General features: G+C 34.6%; 1 protein-coding gene across 1 annotated transcript; it reads left to right on the top strand.

The window, feature by feature from the left end:
• LOC108663026 lies at window positions 1,002-2,267 on the top strand. Its single transcript, XM_018125511.1, has 2 exons — window positions 1,002-1,135; window positions 2,057-2,267. Exons 1-2 carry the CDS (start codon window positions 1,002-1,004, stop codon window positions 2,265-2,267), a joined length of 345 nt encoding a protein of 114 aa, XP_017981000.1.

Here is a 13,229-nt window from a genome sequence, read left to right as displayed (position 1 = left end):
ACATTTAAGAATTGTGCTATAGACCTTGAGAGAGCATCAATTGTATGCTAAATTTTCAAAATGTGAGTTTTGGTTAAATAAAGTCAATTTCTTCGAACACGTGGTGTCTAAACAATGGGTGCAAGTGGATCCCAACAAGGTAACTATAGAGAATTGGCCGAGGCCAACGTCTGTAATGAAAGTAAGAAGTTTTTTTAGCTTAGCTGGATATTACAGACAGTTTGTGCAAGATTTTTCTAAGATCGCATTCCTTTTGACAAAACTGACTCAAAAAGGAGTTAAGTTTGATTGGTTTAATGTATGTGAGGCCAGATTTTATAGGCTTAAAGTTTGTCTCACTTCTGCACCTGTGCTAAGCCTACCGTGTGGATCTGGAGGCTACACCATGTATTGCGATGCATCACGAGTTGGATTAGGTTGCGTGTTGATGCAACACGGGAAGATCATAGCATATGCCTCATGACAATTAAAGAAGCATGAGCAGAATTAACCTACGCATGATCTAGAGATGGAAACAATTGTTTTTTCCTTAAAAATTTGGAGACATTATTTCTATAGAGAGACTTGCAAAATATATATATACCACAAGAGATTCAAGTATATATTTCAACAGAGGGATTTGAATTTAAGGTAGCATAAGTGGTTAGAGCTATTGAAAGATTATTACTGCACCATGCTTTACCATCCTAGCAAAGTGAATATGGTAGTCGATTCTCTAAGCCGAAAGTTGATGGGGAGTTTGGCACATGTAAATGTGGACCAATGATCTTTAGTACAAAGTTTGTATGATCTGGGCAATATGGGAGTTCACTTAGAGATTGAACACCTTGTTGGGGCATTTTAGAGTTTGACCAATGATATTAGATCAGATTAAGAATGCCCAGGATCAGGATGAATATATGATAAAGATATTTGGAGATATGAGTGAAGATAAAGCTTGAGACTTTGTATACAGCATAGATGGCTTAATGAGATATCAATTATAAGTTTACGTGCCAAATATGGGCAATTTGAGAAATGAGATTTTGGAAGAGGCGCATGTGGTAGCCTATGCGATACACCTTGGAGCCACCAAGATGTATCATGATTTGAAGGCTGTGTATTGGTCGTTAGGATTAAAGAGATATGTGGCCAAGTATGTCTCTAAGTGTTTAACTTGCCAGCAAGTGCAAACTGAGCATCAAAGACCATCAGGACTGCTGCAACCTTTATTGATACTTGAGTGAAAATAGAAACATGTAACAATGGACTTTATAACAAGTTTACCACGAGTTAGAGGTGACTATGATGCCATTTGGGTGATAATTGATTGGCTAACTAAGTCAACTCACTTTTTGTCGGTCAAGACTAAGTATGAAGCAGCTTAATATGCCCAAATCTATGTTAATGAGATTATAAGGCTACATGGGATTTCGGTAACGATCATGTCTGATAGAATACCGCAGTTCACAAGCCAATTTTGGAGGAAATTGCAAAAGGTCTTGGGCACAAGGTTGGATTTTAATATGGCCTTTCACCCATAGATGGATGGCCAATCTGAGTGCACTATTTAGACACTTGAGGATATGTTGAGAGTGATTGTGCTTGGCTTTAGGGTCTCACAGAATCATTATTTGCCTTTAGCCAAATTTGCTTACAACAATAGTTAACAAGCCACAATCGGTATGGCTCCTCATGAGGCTTTGTATAGGCAAAGATGTAGATCGCCTATTGGTTAGTTTGAAGGTGTAGAGCAAACGCTCTTAGGGTCGAAAATGGTCGAAGAAGTAGAGCAAGGCATCCATGTGATACAAGAAAGGATGTTGACTGCTCCAAGTTGCTAGAAATATTATGCCGATAATAGGTGAAAGCCTTTAGAGTTTGGAGTTGGTGACTAAGTGTTTCTAAAAATCTCGCCAACCAAAGGAGTTAAGAGATTTAGGAAGAAAGTGAAATTGAGCCCTAGGTACATCGGACCCTTTGAAGTACTAAGGTGTATGGGCGCAGTTGCTTATCACTTGGCGTTACCGCTTAATTTATCCAACATTCATCCTATCTTTCATGTGTCCATGCTTAGGAAGTATGTTTCGGATCCTTCACATGTGATAAGATATGATGAAGTCCAGCTACAAGATGGACTTAGTTATGAAGAGCAGCCCATAGCTATTCTGGATCGACAAGTGAAACGACTTCGCTCCAAGAATATTTCTATGGTGAAAGTATTGTGGCAAAGCCATGCAGTTAAGGAAGCCGCATGGGAACTTGAACAGGAAATGCGAGTGAAATAACCCCATCTTTTTGAGGTTTGATATATGTGTTTTGAATGTGGTGTATGATTTAAAATTTCGAGATGAATTTTTTATAAGGAAGGGAGAATGTAACATCCCCAATTTTCAATGTAAATTAAGGAAACTGAAGATGATTTATGAAATATGTCAAGTTTTGAGGACTTTGATGATATGCTATGTATGCCAAGTGTTTGAGAGTGCATATATTGACACTTAGGCAAAATTTTGAAGAAATATGTGATAAATCCCATAGTTTGAGGTTTTAATCTAGGTTTAATGTTATGTTTGTGAATTTATGTGTATGGGATTAAGTTAAATGAATGATTTGAGATGTGATATTAATAGCGAATGATTTTAAGGTGTTAAACTTGGATTTTTCGATGCTTAAAACTGTCTACAGGAGAATATGTATTGATACATCCCCTCATGTAATGATATATTCTTAGCAGGAAGAACAATATGAAGTGTTTTGGAGGAATTGTATCGATACATTTAAGAATGTATCGATAAATTTGGAAATTAATGAACATGTATCGATACATTGCCTCAATGTATTGATACATTAAAAGTAAGATGTACCTAGAGAAAAAAGTATCAATACATTTCCCTCATGTATCGATACATGGTTAGGCAGTGAGCATGCTGCCTGAAATGTATTGATATATTGCCTTAATATATCCATACATTGCTTGAAAATATTGATACATTTACTCGAAATTAGGGCCGATGTATCGATACATTGCCTAATGTATTGATACATCACTGAGGAATGTTGGTCTCGTTAGAGTGCTAAAGGGGGGTGAATAGCACTAAAAAATTTTCTGTTCAACCCTTTAAAGCTTGTAAAGCTCTTAATCTACTAAATGAAAGGAAGGACTAGAACTTGTATGAATTACAAGACACCAAGTAATGAAGGGTAAAAAGAAGTGGACAATGCAAGAGTCTCTATAGTGGTTCGATCCCCTTGAACTACATCCACTACCTTGATCTCCCAATTAAGGATTTTTAACCCAACTCACTATATCAGTGGAATTAACAACTTCCACCAAGGTTTTACAAAGTGGGTTTTTAATCCAAGCTTTAATCCTTTACAGTAAGTTTTAGAGTGCTTTCCACACTCTAATTTACCAAGAAAGAGAAGAAAAGGAAGTACAACTATGACACTTTGCAAATCATGAAGGATTACAAGCAAGCTCAAACATTTTTTTTTTAAATTGGAATGAAGGACAAGTATTTTTGGTGAAGAATATTTGGCCTTTTGCTCAAAATGGCTCTTTTCTCCTTCAATCTCATTTCTTTGAGCGTTGAAGCAATAACTTATACTTGGGGAGTCAGATGTTTCTATTAAAGATAGTTTCTATCTGTTGAAGACAACTATGATGACATTCTAGCTGTTATTTTGTCCTTTAGTGCTTAAATTCCAAAAGGCAGACAAAGTTTGGCTAATTGGTTATAGGTAACTCTTACGAATTACAGCTTCCCTGCCTTGTACTATCTTGCTGCTATGTATTTAGTGTTTACTAATTATAGGAGGCTATAACCAATTAAGAGATCTTTGTCTTCAACTTTCTCTACTTCAGCAAATTTCATCTAATTGGTTAACTCTCCTCTCAACTAATTGGAACTTCACTTCCTTTAGCCTTACCGATTAACACAAGCTCTAATCAATTAAAAAAATTTTCAAATTTGCACTTCTTCATTTTGGCTCCATTCAATGGTCATCTTTACTTTAAATTTAAATGTTGGCACTTTAGAGATTCTTCAAGTCTTGTGCTCTAATTGATTAATACCATGCTTTAGCTAATTAGTGGACCTCTATTTTGCTCTGTCTAACACCTTCTTAATCAATTAAGCCTAGTGCTAACCAATTAATATTTTCTTTGTTTTGCTTTAACTCATAGCCCAGCAATTCCTTAACTAATTAAGACTTTTTGATAATCAGTTACAAAAGCCTTGTCTTCACAAGCTCTTTCCATTTTTCTCACTTTAACTGATTACCATATCTATTATATGATCTTGCTTTTAATCATTCATTTCATTAAGGGAATTTACTTTATCCTGCACATTTAATTAATGAGGTTAGACATTAAAGAATGAGGAATGTTTTGTTATCATCAAAAACATATGGAGTGAACATTCTTCCTCTTTTTTGATGATGACAAAAAAACACTCCTAGATTAAGAGTGTGATGTCTATAACAAAGAATTTATGTGCAGATTTGGGGATTGCTTGCCCAAAATATGTGCTCCAATAAAATTATCCAATATGCAAGTATGGAAAATAAAAGCATAACAGCATTCAACCATGAAAACATAAACCACATAAGCATAAACACAATTCCATCATAAAGAAAACATTCAACCATTGTCCACAGCACAACAAAAAACATAATTTCATAAATCACACCAAAATAAAGGCAATTAAAGACTAAGTTTGTCTTTCTTACCAACTTACTCCCTACTTCTATTTTTCCTACTTTTTTACTTTTCTCCATTTTTTTGTCATCATGCAAAAAAGGGGGCTAAAGTTGAAAGTCATCTAATCAGAGTCAAAAGAGGACTCATTCGAGGAGGATTTATCAGTCCCTAGGTGGACATGAAGGGGTTTAAGTTCAAGTTCAAAAGGTGAGGATGGTTTAAAGGAGATAACTTGAGGTGATCCAGATTTGGGAACTAGTTTGGTAGTGGACTTAGCTATTCTAGTAGATTTTCTTCTTCTAAAAACCTTGGTTTTAGTGGCCATTCTTTTTCTCCCCTTTCTTACAGTTTTCTTTTCAATGGGAGTAGTATCAACTGTTTTACCGTTGCCCTGATATGCTTCTCCTGCAGCTTGTTCTATTCCTGGTTGAGCTAATTGAACTTCTTGTTCCATCTCTGTTTATTGTTTTGCCTAGTCAGCTTCCTTGAGAATGTCTTTGATAAAATCAGAAAGTAGGATCCCTTCAGATTCTCCAGGGGAACTTGCACCATTTTTTCAGTGGCTGAATGTTCTTTTTCACCTTGAGGTTCCTTCTCCACTTCTTTTTCTTGTTCAAGTTCCTTTTCACTTTCTCCATCTTCCTTTTCTTTTCCAATTTCTTGGCCTTGTTCTGTTTCAAGGGGTATTGTAGCAGCCTGTTCTTTTTCATTATTTGTTTGCTCTTTTCTAATTTATTCTTCATGTTCAAATATGTGTGGATCAAACTACTCCATAGCAGTTTTTTCACTAGACCTGCTTGCAACAATGGCTGAAGCTTTAGGGGTAGGGGATTTGGCTTTCTTGGCTTGATGTAAAAGGTCATCAAGCTGTTGAATTTTCTCTTTAATCTTTGTTATCTTCACAACCTGTTCAATTAACTTTCCATCAATACTCATAAGGAGATTAAACATCATTTCATCTTGAGGAGGAGGTTGGCTAACCCTGGTGAAGGGTGTGGAAGGACTTCTAGTAAGAGGCAGTGGTGTACGTTTTATGGTTTTGATGCATTCATTCCTCTCTAACTTGTAACCCATTTTTAGCACATTTCCTAAGAAAATTCCTTGATCTTTATTTTTGGTCAAGTCCACTTGGAATCTTATACTCCATATCCCCTTCTTTTTCACCAGAGTTGAAATGATGTTGCCATATGGCAAGTTGGCCTTATCTCCTAGTAGAGTTGCCCTAATTCTCCCAACCACGTACCGTCCAACATTCAACGAAATGTCATTAAACATAGCTTCCATCAACCATAAGTCCTGGGCACTAACATAGCTAGAGTTGCTACTCCTACCATGAATTGTAGTTGGAACAAAATAATGTGGGATCTTGAGTTAAGCATTTTTAATCACGTTGGCATAGCTTCTAAAGGGAAACTTTTCTTTTCCTCCAATTACAATCTCCCAAACATGACTAGGATCATATTTTTTTAGGCATTTTGAATTCCCCCACTTCAAACTCTCTTTTTAGAAACTTTCTTAAGTCTTGAGCACTTATATGAAATTCTCTGCCACTTAGGAAGACATTCAAACTATCTTTTGTAAATTCTTCTTGATTCACTAGTTCAGTTTTGTCCATAACAATGCTGGAATAAAATTCTTTTACCAATGTGGGGCTAAACATCCTATCCCCTAGGATACTTAAACTCCTTAGTTTTAGGGTTTCAAAGAATCCTTCTAAATCCTCTTTTACTGTCGGTACTTCATCAAAACTAGGCCAATCAAAGAACTTCCCACAAGAAATTGTAGCATTCTCAATTTTATTAAACCTATCAACATGCAATTGATTTCAATATCGAAAGGTGGAACTAGTACATTTTCTTGTGAGGATTCTTGCATCAGCTATTCCTTTCCCTTTCTCTCACATCTTCGTTTCACTTTCCTTCTTATCGACTGAGGATTCTTTGGTTTTTCCTTTCTTCTTCAGGGGAAGAGATGAAGGATCATCACTTTCTCTCTTTATTTCCCCTTTCTCAACAACCTTATGAGTGAGAGATGTTTTTGCCATTAGATTTCTTCAATTAGGGTTTGTCGGGTTTCAAAAGAACAAAGGGAAAAGAAAATCTAAAGATTCTTAGGTATTGATTTTCTAAGAAACAATCCTTTAAGTAGGTGAAGAGTCTTTTAAGAGGAGTTAATAACCGGTTATCCCAAGTTTTGAAGTGGGTGTTTTCTCGTACCACCAGCCCAGCATTTTTTTTATTCAAAAATCTCGTGCGACAATTCTCCCATTGACTAAAGGGCTCTAATCAGTTAGAGTGAGCTTTAACTTATTAGAGTATCTTTGTTTGTAGCACTATGCTTGCTTTAATCAATTAAAGGGATGTCTTAATTGATTATGAACTTATTGACTTAACTTAACTATCTTATAAGAGGGAAGTTTTAATTGATTAGAGGGGTCCTAACTAATTAATATGAATCTTATTTCCTATCTAACATTTCTTTAACTAATCATAGCGCATTCTAATCAATTACAACAAGGAAAGAACACACTCATCTGGCAATATATCATCAAAAATATGATTAATTTAGTATAATTCAGACTTCATCAACATTAATCATTCCTAAATCTCTCTTAATTCTACAAAATTGTTTTTCCTTCAACGGTTTTGTGAAAATATCAACCAATTCATGCAAGGTGTCTACAAAATCTATTTCAATATCTCCCTTAAACACATGATCTCTAATGAAATGATGTCTTATTTCTATGTGCTTTGTTCTAGAGTGTTGACCAGGATTTTCGGAGATATTTATGGTACTTATATCATCATAATAAATAGGAACTTTGTGCATGGTCATTCCAAAATCATTTAGTTGTTGCCTAATCCATAGTATTTGTGCACAACAACTAATTAGTGATATATACTCAGCTTCAGCAATTGATAAAGCAATAGAATTTTGTTTTTTGTAAGACTAAAGCACAAGCATGTTTTCAAGGAATTGAGAAGTACCACTAGTGCTTTTTTGATCAGTTTTGCTACTAGCAAAATCAGCAACAAAATAGCCAAAAAGATTCAAAGATGACCGTTTTGGATACCATAGGCCTAAACTTTGAGTATCCAAGAGATATCTAAAAATTCTTTTCACTGCAGTCAAATGTGATTCCTTGGGACGTGATTGGAATCTTGCACATAGGCATACATTAAATAAGATATCAAGTCTACTTGTAGTTAGATAAAGGAGTGAACCAATCATACCTCTATAGAGCTTTTGATCCATTCTTTTTGCTTTATCATCTTTGTCAAGCTTTGTGGAGGGGCTCATAGGAGTTTCAATTGATTTCATATTCATCATACCAAATCTTTTCAACATTTCTTTGGTATACTTTTCTTGGTTGAGGAATATTCTGTCCTCACATTGCTGGATTTGTAGACTAAGGAAGAACTTTAGCTCTCTTATCATTCTCATTTCAAATTCTCCCTACATTTCCTTAGCAAAAATCTCACACAACCTTTCATTAGTAACACCAAGTACTATATCATCAACATAAATTTGAACTACAATCAAATCAGTTTCATTTTTTTTATTAAACAAAGTATTATTCAAACTCCCTTAGAATATGCCTTTTTGATTAAAAACTTAGAAAGTCTTTCATACCAAGCTCTAAGAGCTTGTTTTAATCCATATAGAGCTTTATGCAATTTATATACATGATCAATTTTATCATACACTTCAAAACTAGGGGGCTATTCAACATATACCTCTTCTTGTATAAAATCATTAAGAAATACACTTTTAACATCCATTTGAAACAATTTAAAGTTCATAAAGCACGCATAGGCAAGTAAAAGTCTAATGGCTTCTAATCTAGCTACTAGGGGAAAGGTTTCATCATAATCAATACCTTTTTCTTGATTGTAGCCTTGAGCAACTAACTTTGCCTTATTTCTTACCACATTTCCTAACTCATCCATCTTATTCTTAAATACCTATTTTGTACCAACAATTGGATGGTTGGTTGGCCTTGGAACTAAGGTTTAAACCTTGTTTCTCTCAAATTGGCCCAACTCTTATTGCATAGCTATTATCCAACTTTCTTCCTTTTTAGCTTTCTCAAAGTTCTTACATTTCACTTGTGATATGAATGCAAGATACTCACAAGCTTCTCTTAATCCCCTTCAAGTTTTGACACCTTCCAAGGGATCACTAATGATTAGTTTTTGAGGATGATTCCTTATAAACCTCCAGCTTCTAGGAAGATCATTGTGCTATTCTTCAGCTCTTTGCAAGTCTTCTAATGGTGGTTCATCATCATCTTTCTCCTTCGAGCTTTCTCCATCATTCTCTTTGCTATCCAACTCGTCATCTCCATTTTCTTCGCAATGTCATCTGGATCATCATCATCAAGCACTACCTTTCTTTGTGCAGCATTAGTCTCATCAAAAACAATATGAATAGAATCTTCTATAACTAGAGTTCTTTTGTTAAACACTATATGTTTTAGAGTTCAATGCATAACCTAAAAAGATTGCCTCATCACTCCTAGCATCAAACTTTCCCAATGTGTGTTTTCCATTATATAAAACAAAGCATTTGCATCAAAAACTCCTTAGGTGAGAAATATTTGATTTTCTTCCTTTGTAAAGCTCATAAGGGGCTTTAGAAATCATGGCTCTAATGGAAACTATGTTCAAAACGTAAGCTATTGTATTAACAGCTTCAGCCCAAAAATACTTTGGCAAGTTTTTTTCACAAAACATTGTTCTTGCCATTTCTTTTAAAGTTCTATTCTTTCTTTCAACAACTCTGTTTTGTTGTGGAGTTCTAGGAGCAACAAAATTGTAATCAAAACCATTTTTATTAAAAAAAATTCAATATTGTCACTTTCAAATTCACCACCATGATCACTCTTAAAAACTAACAATGGTGAGGCCTTTTTCATTTTGAACTCTTTTACAATGCTTAACAAAAATTGGCAATGTATCATCTTTATGAGAAAGAAAATATACCCATGTATATCTAGCATAATCATCTACAATAACAAAGCCAGATGACTTACCTTCTAGACTAGCAACAATGATTGGTCCAAACAAGTCAGCATGTAATAATTCAAGTGGCCTAAAAGTTGATGTGACTTTTTTAGGTTTAAATGAATTTCTAACTTGTTTTCCAAATTGACATGCATCACCAATTGTCATTTTCAAATGATATCTTTGGAAGTCTAATGACTAAGTCTTTGCTCAAAAGCTTTGAAATAGTGTGCATACTAGCAGGTCCTAGTCTTCTATGCCACAACCAACTATCACATACATCATTGGTAATGAAGCAAGATTCACTAGACTTAATTTCATCAAGGAAGATAACATACATATTCTTGATGCTTTTACCAATGAATGCTACTTTGTTAGTGTTAACATCAATCACTTAACATCCATGAGAATCAAAGCATACTCTAAAGCCTCTATCACAAAGTTGACTAATGCTTAGCAGATTATGTTTTAGACCTTTAACAAATAAAATATGCTTGGTTTGAGTTTGATAAGTGTTACCAATGGTTCCAATTCCTTGGATAATACCCTTAGAGTCATCACCGAAGGAAACACTATCACTTTCTTTCTATCAAGCTTGACAAATAAGTTTTCATTACCGATCATGTGTCTTAAGCAGCCACTGTCAAAGTACCAAGGCTGCATTTCCTTTGATTGAGCTTCAAAACATTGATCCTTTTGTCTTTGCTTAACCTATAAATTAGATTTTCAATTTTTCTTTAAAGGTACCCATACTATAATGGGTCCTTAAAGGTTAGCAATCACATGGGATCCTTTAAGAACCCAAACCAATTTGGTTTTAGGAAAGTTTTGATTAAAATGATAACATTCATAAGACATATGACCTTTTTTACCACACACATAACAATGACATGAGACTGCATTAATTTTTCTTTTAAGGCTTGTTTTTCTTTTAAGCTCTTCTTCATCTTTTGATTTCAGTTTTGATCTTTTTTCTCTATCAACTTTAAGTGAAACATTTTCATCACCAACTCTTTACAGTACTAAACTTTTGCTTTCCAATTCAAGCTTCAAGAATTCAAAATCAGTTTTGGACTGTTCAAGTTCAATTTGAAGCATATTCTTTTGATCCAAAACAGAGCCCATACTCATGCTTAATTTTTATAAATTCTTCATTTAATGCTATGGCTTTTTTTTCTCATAGTTTTATTTTTCAAAGCAAGTTTTTCAAATTTTGCATATAGGAAATCATATTCAACTTGCAGATCATTATAGGAAATATCACATGAATTAGATGTTACCTCAATTTCTTATTCTCTTGTCATCGAGCAGAAATTTGCTCTTTCTTTCAATTTTTTTTTTCTTCTTTCGAGCTTGAGGAGTCACTATCGGACCATGTTGCTGCCACCATTGCTTTCTTTGGTTTCTTGATCCTTTTTGAAGATCCTTTTTCTCAGCATTGGACAATCTGATTTGAAATGTCCTGGTTTCTTACATTCAAAGCAAATCATCTCATCTTTTTTCTTAAGATCACCCTTGTGCTTATTTTTTCAAGAGGAACTTCGGTCCCTCTTGTAATTTTTTCTTCTAAATCTTCTACCCTTATGGCCCATCAGCTTTCAGAACTTTCTAGCCATCATTGCTAATTCTTCATCATCATCACTTGACAATTCTTCAAGTTCTTCCTCAAGTGTACTAATCTTGAGTGCAATATTTTTCTTCTTTTCAATTTGGCTTCTTTCTTTTCTTCCTCCTCTTATTCCTTCATTTCAAGTTCATGTGTGAAAAGTGAGCCACAAATTTCATCAAGTGTGACTACATTGAGATCCTTGGCCTTTAAGATGGCAGTGGCCTTGGGTTTCCAGTTTTTTAGGAGGCATCAAAACAGCCTTTTTACTAACTCATGTTTAGGGATGATTTTTCCAAGTTAATTGAGCTTATTTGTAATGTTGGTAAACCTATCAAACATGGCAAAGATGTCTTCACTCGATTTCATTTTAAACATTTCATAATTATGGGTGAATAAAGCAATTTTGGACTCCTTAACTTGAGAAGTCCCTTCATGAATGACTCTAAGCTTTTTCTAAATTTCCTTAACTGTGGTACAACTAGAAATTTTATTGAACTTAATGGGAGTCAATGCACAATGGAGGGTGTTAATGGCCTTAAAGTTAATTTGAACCTTTTTTTATTTTACCCTCAGTCCACTCAACTCTTGGCTTGGGCATTCTCTCACTTGTCACAAAACTAGGTGAGGTAGGAATATAAGGTCCTCCCATAAGTACATCTCACATTTCATAATCAAGGGCTCTAATATATATAGACATCATAGTGCTCTAATAAGCATAATATGATCCATCAAATAGAGGAGGCCTATTTGTAGATTGACTCTCTACAACAATAGACTTTTGCAAAGCCATGTGAATCTCCCCTAAATATGTTAAGCCTTAAAATTGAAGGTATGGCTTTGATACCACTTGTTGGTCCCGTTAAAGTGCTAAAGGGGGGTGAATAGCACTAAAAAATTTTTTGTTTAGTCCTTTAGAGCTTGTAGAGCTCTTAATCAACTAAATGAAAGGAAAGACTAGAACTTGTAAGAATTACAAGACACCAAGTAACGATGGGTAAAGAAAACTAAACAATACAAGAGTATTTATAGTGGTTTGATCCCTTTAACCTACATCCACTACCTTGATCTCCCAATCAAGGATTTTCAACCCAACTTCACTATACTAGTGGAATTAACAGCTTCCACCAAGCTTTTACAAGGTAAGTTTCTAACCCAAGCTCTAATCCCTTACAACAAACTTAGAGTGTTTCTCACACTCTTATTTCTTAAGAAAGAAAAGAAAAAGAAGTACAACTATGACACTTTACAAATTCAGAAGGATTACAAGCAAGCTCAAACACTTTTCTAGAATTAGAATAAAGGACAAGTGTTTTTGGTGACGGATATTTGGCTTTTTGCTCAAAATGGCTCTTCTCTCTTTCAATCTCACTTCTTGACAGTTTCTAGCCATTGAAGACAACTCTGATGCCATTCTAGCCATTATTTTGTCCTCTAGTGCTTAAATTTAAAAAGGCAGATTGAGTTCGATTAACTAGTTATAGGTAACTTTAACCGATTATAGCTTCCCTACCTTATACTTTCTTGCTATTGTGTACTCAGCATTAACCAATTAAATGATGCTTAAACTGATTAAGAGATCTCTATCTTTAATCTTCTCTACTTCAGCAGAATTCCTTTAATTGGTTAACTCTCCTTCTAACTAATTGAAGCTTCACTTCCTTTAGCCTTAACCAATTAACACAAGCTCTAATCAATTAAAAATTCTACAAATTTGCACTTCTTCATTTTAGCTCCATTCAACAGTCATCTTCATTTTAAATTTAAATTTTGGCACTTTGGAGATTCTTCGAGTCTTGTGCTTTAATTGACTAATATCATACTTTAACTGATTAGCAGACTTCTGTTTTGCTCTGTCCAGCACCTTCTTAATCAGTTAAGCCTAGTGCTAACCATTCAACATTTTTTAGTTTTGCTTTAACTTATAGCCCAA

Source organism: Theobroma cacao, chromosome 8 (genome assembly GCF_000208745.1).
Source record: "Theobroma cacao cultivar B97-61/B2 chromosome 8, Criollo_cocoa_genome_V2, whole genome shotgun sequence".
Taxonomy (NCBI): domain Eukaryota; kingdom Viridiplantae; phylum Streptophyta; class Magnoliopsida; order Malvales; family Malvaceae; genus Theobroma; species Theobroma cacao.
The sequence above is the reverse complement of the archived record's forward strand: the minus strand, read 5'-3'. Positions and strand labels throughout refer to the sequence as shown.

What these genes read in the sequence shown, in the direction of transcription:
- LOC108663026 (XM_018125511.1), top strand. Translation starts at nt 1,002, where the DNA reads ATGGGCAATTTGAGAAATGAGATTTTGGAAGAGGCGCATGTGGTAGCC. An exon ending in TTAAAGAGATATGTGGCCAA is followed by an intron (nt 1,136 to 2,056) that starts GTATGTCTCTAA and finishes GTCCATGCTTAG; the next exon opens with GAAGTATGTTTCGGATCCTT.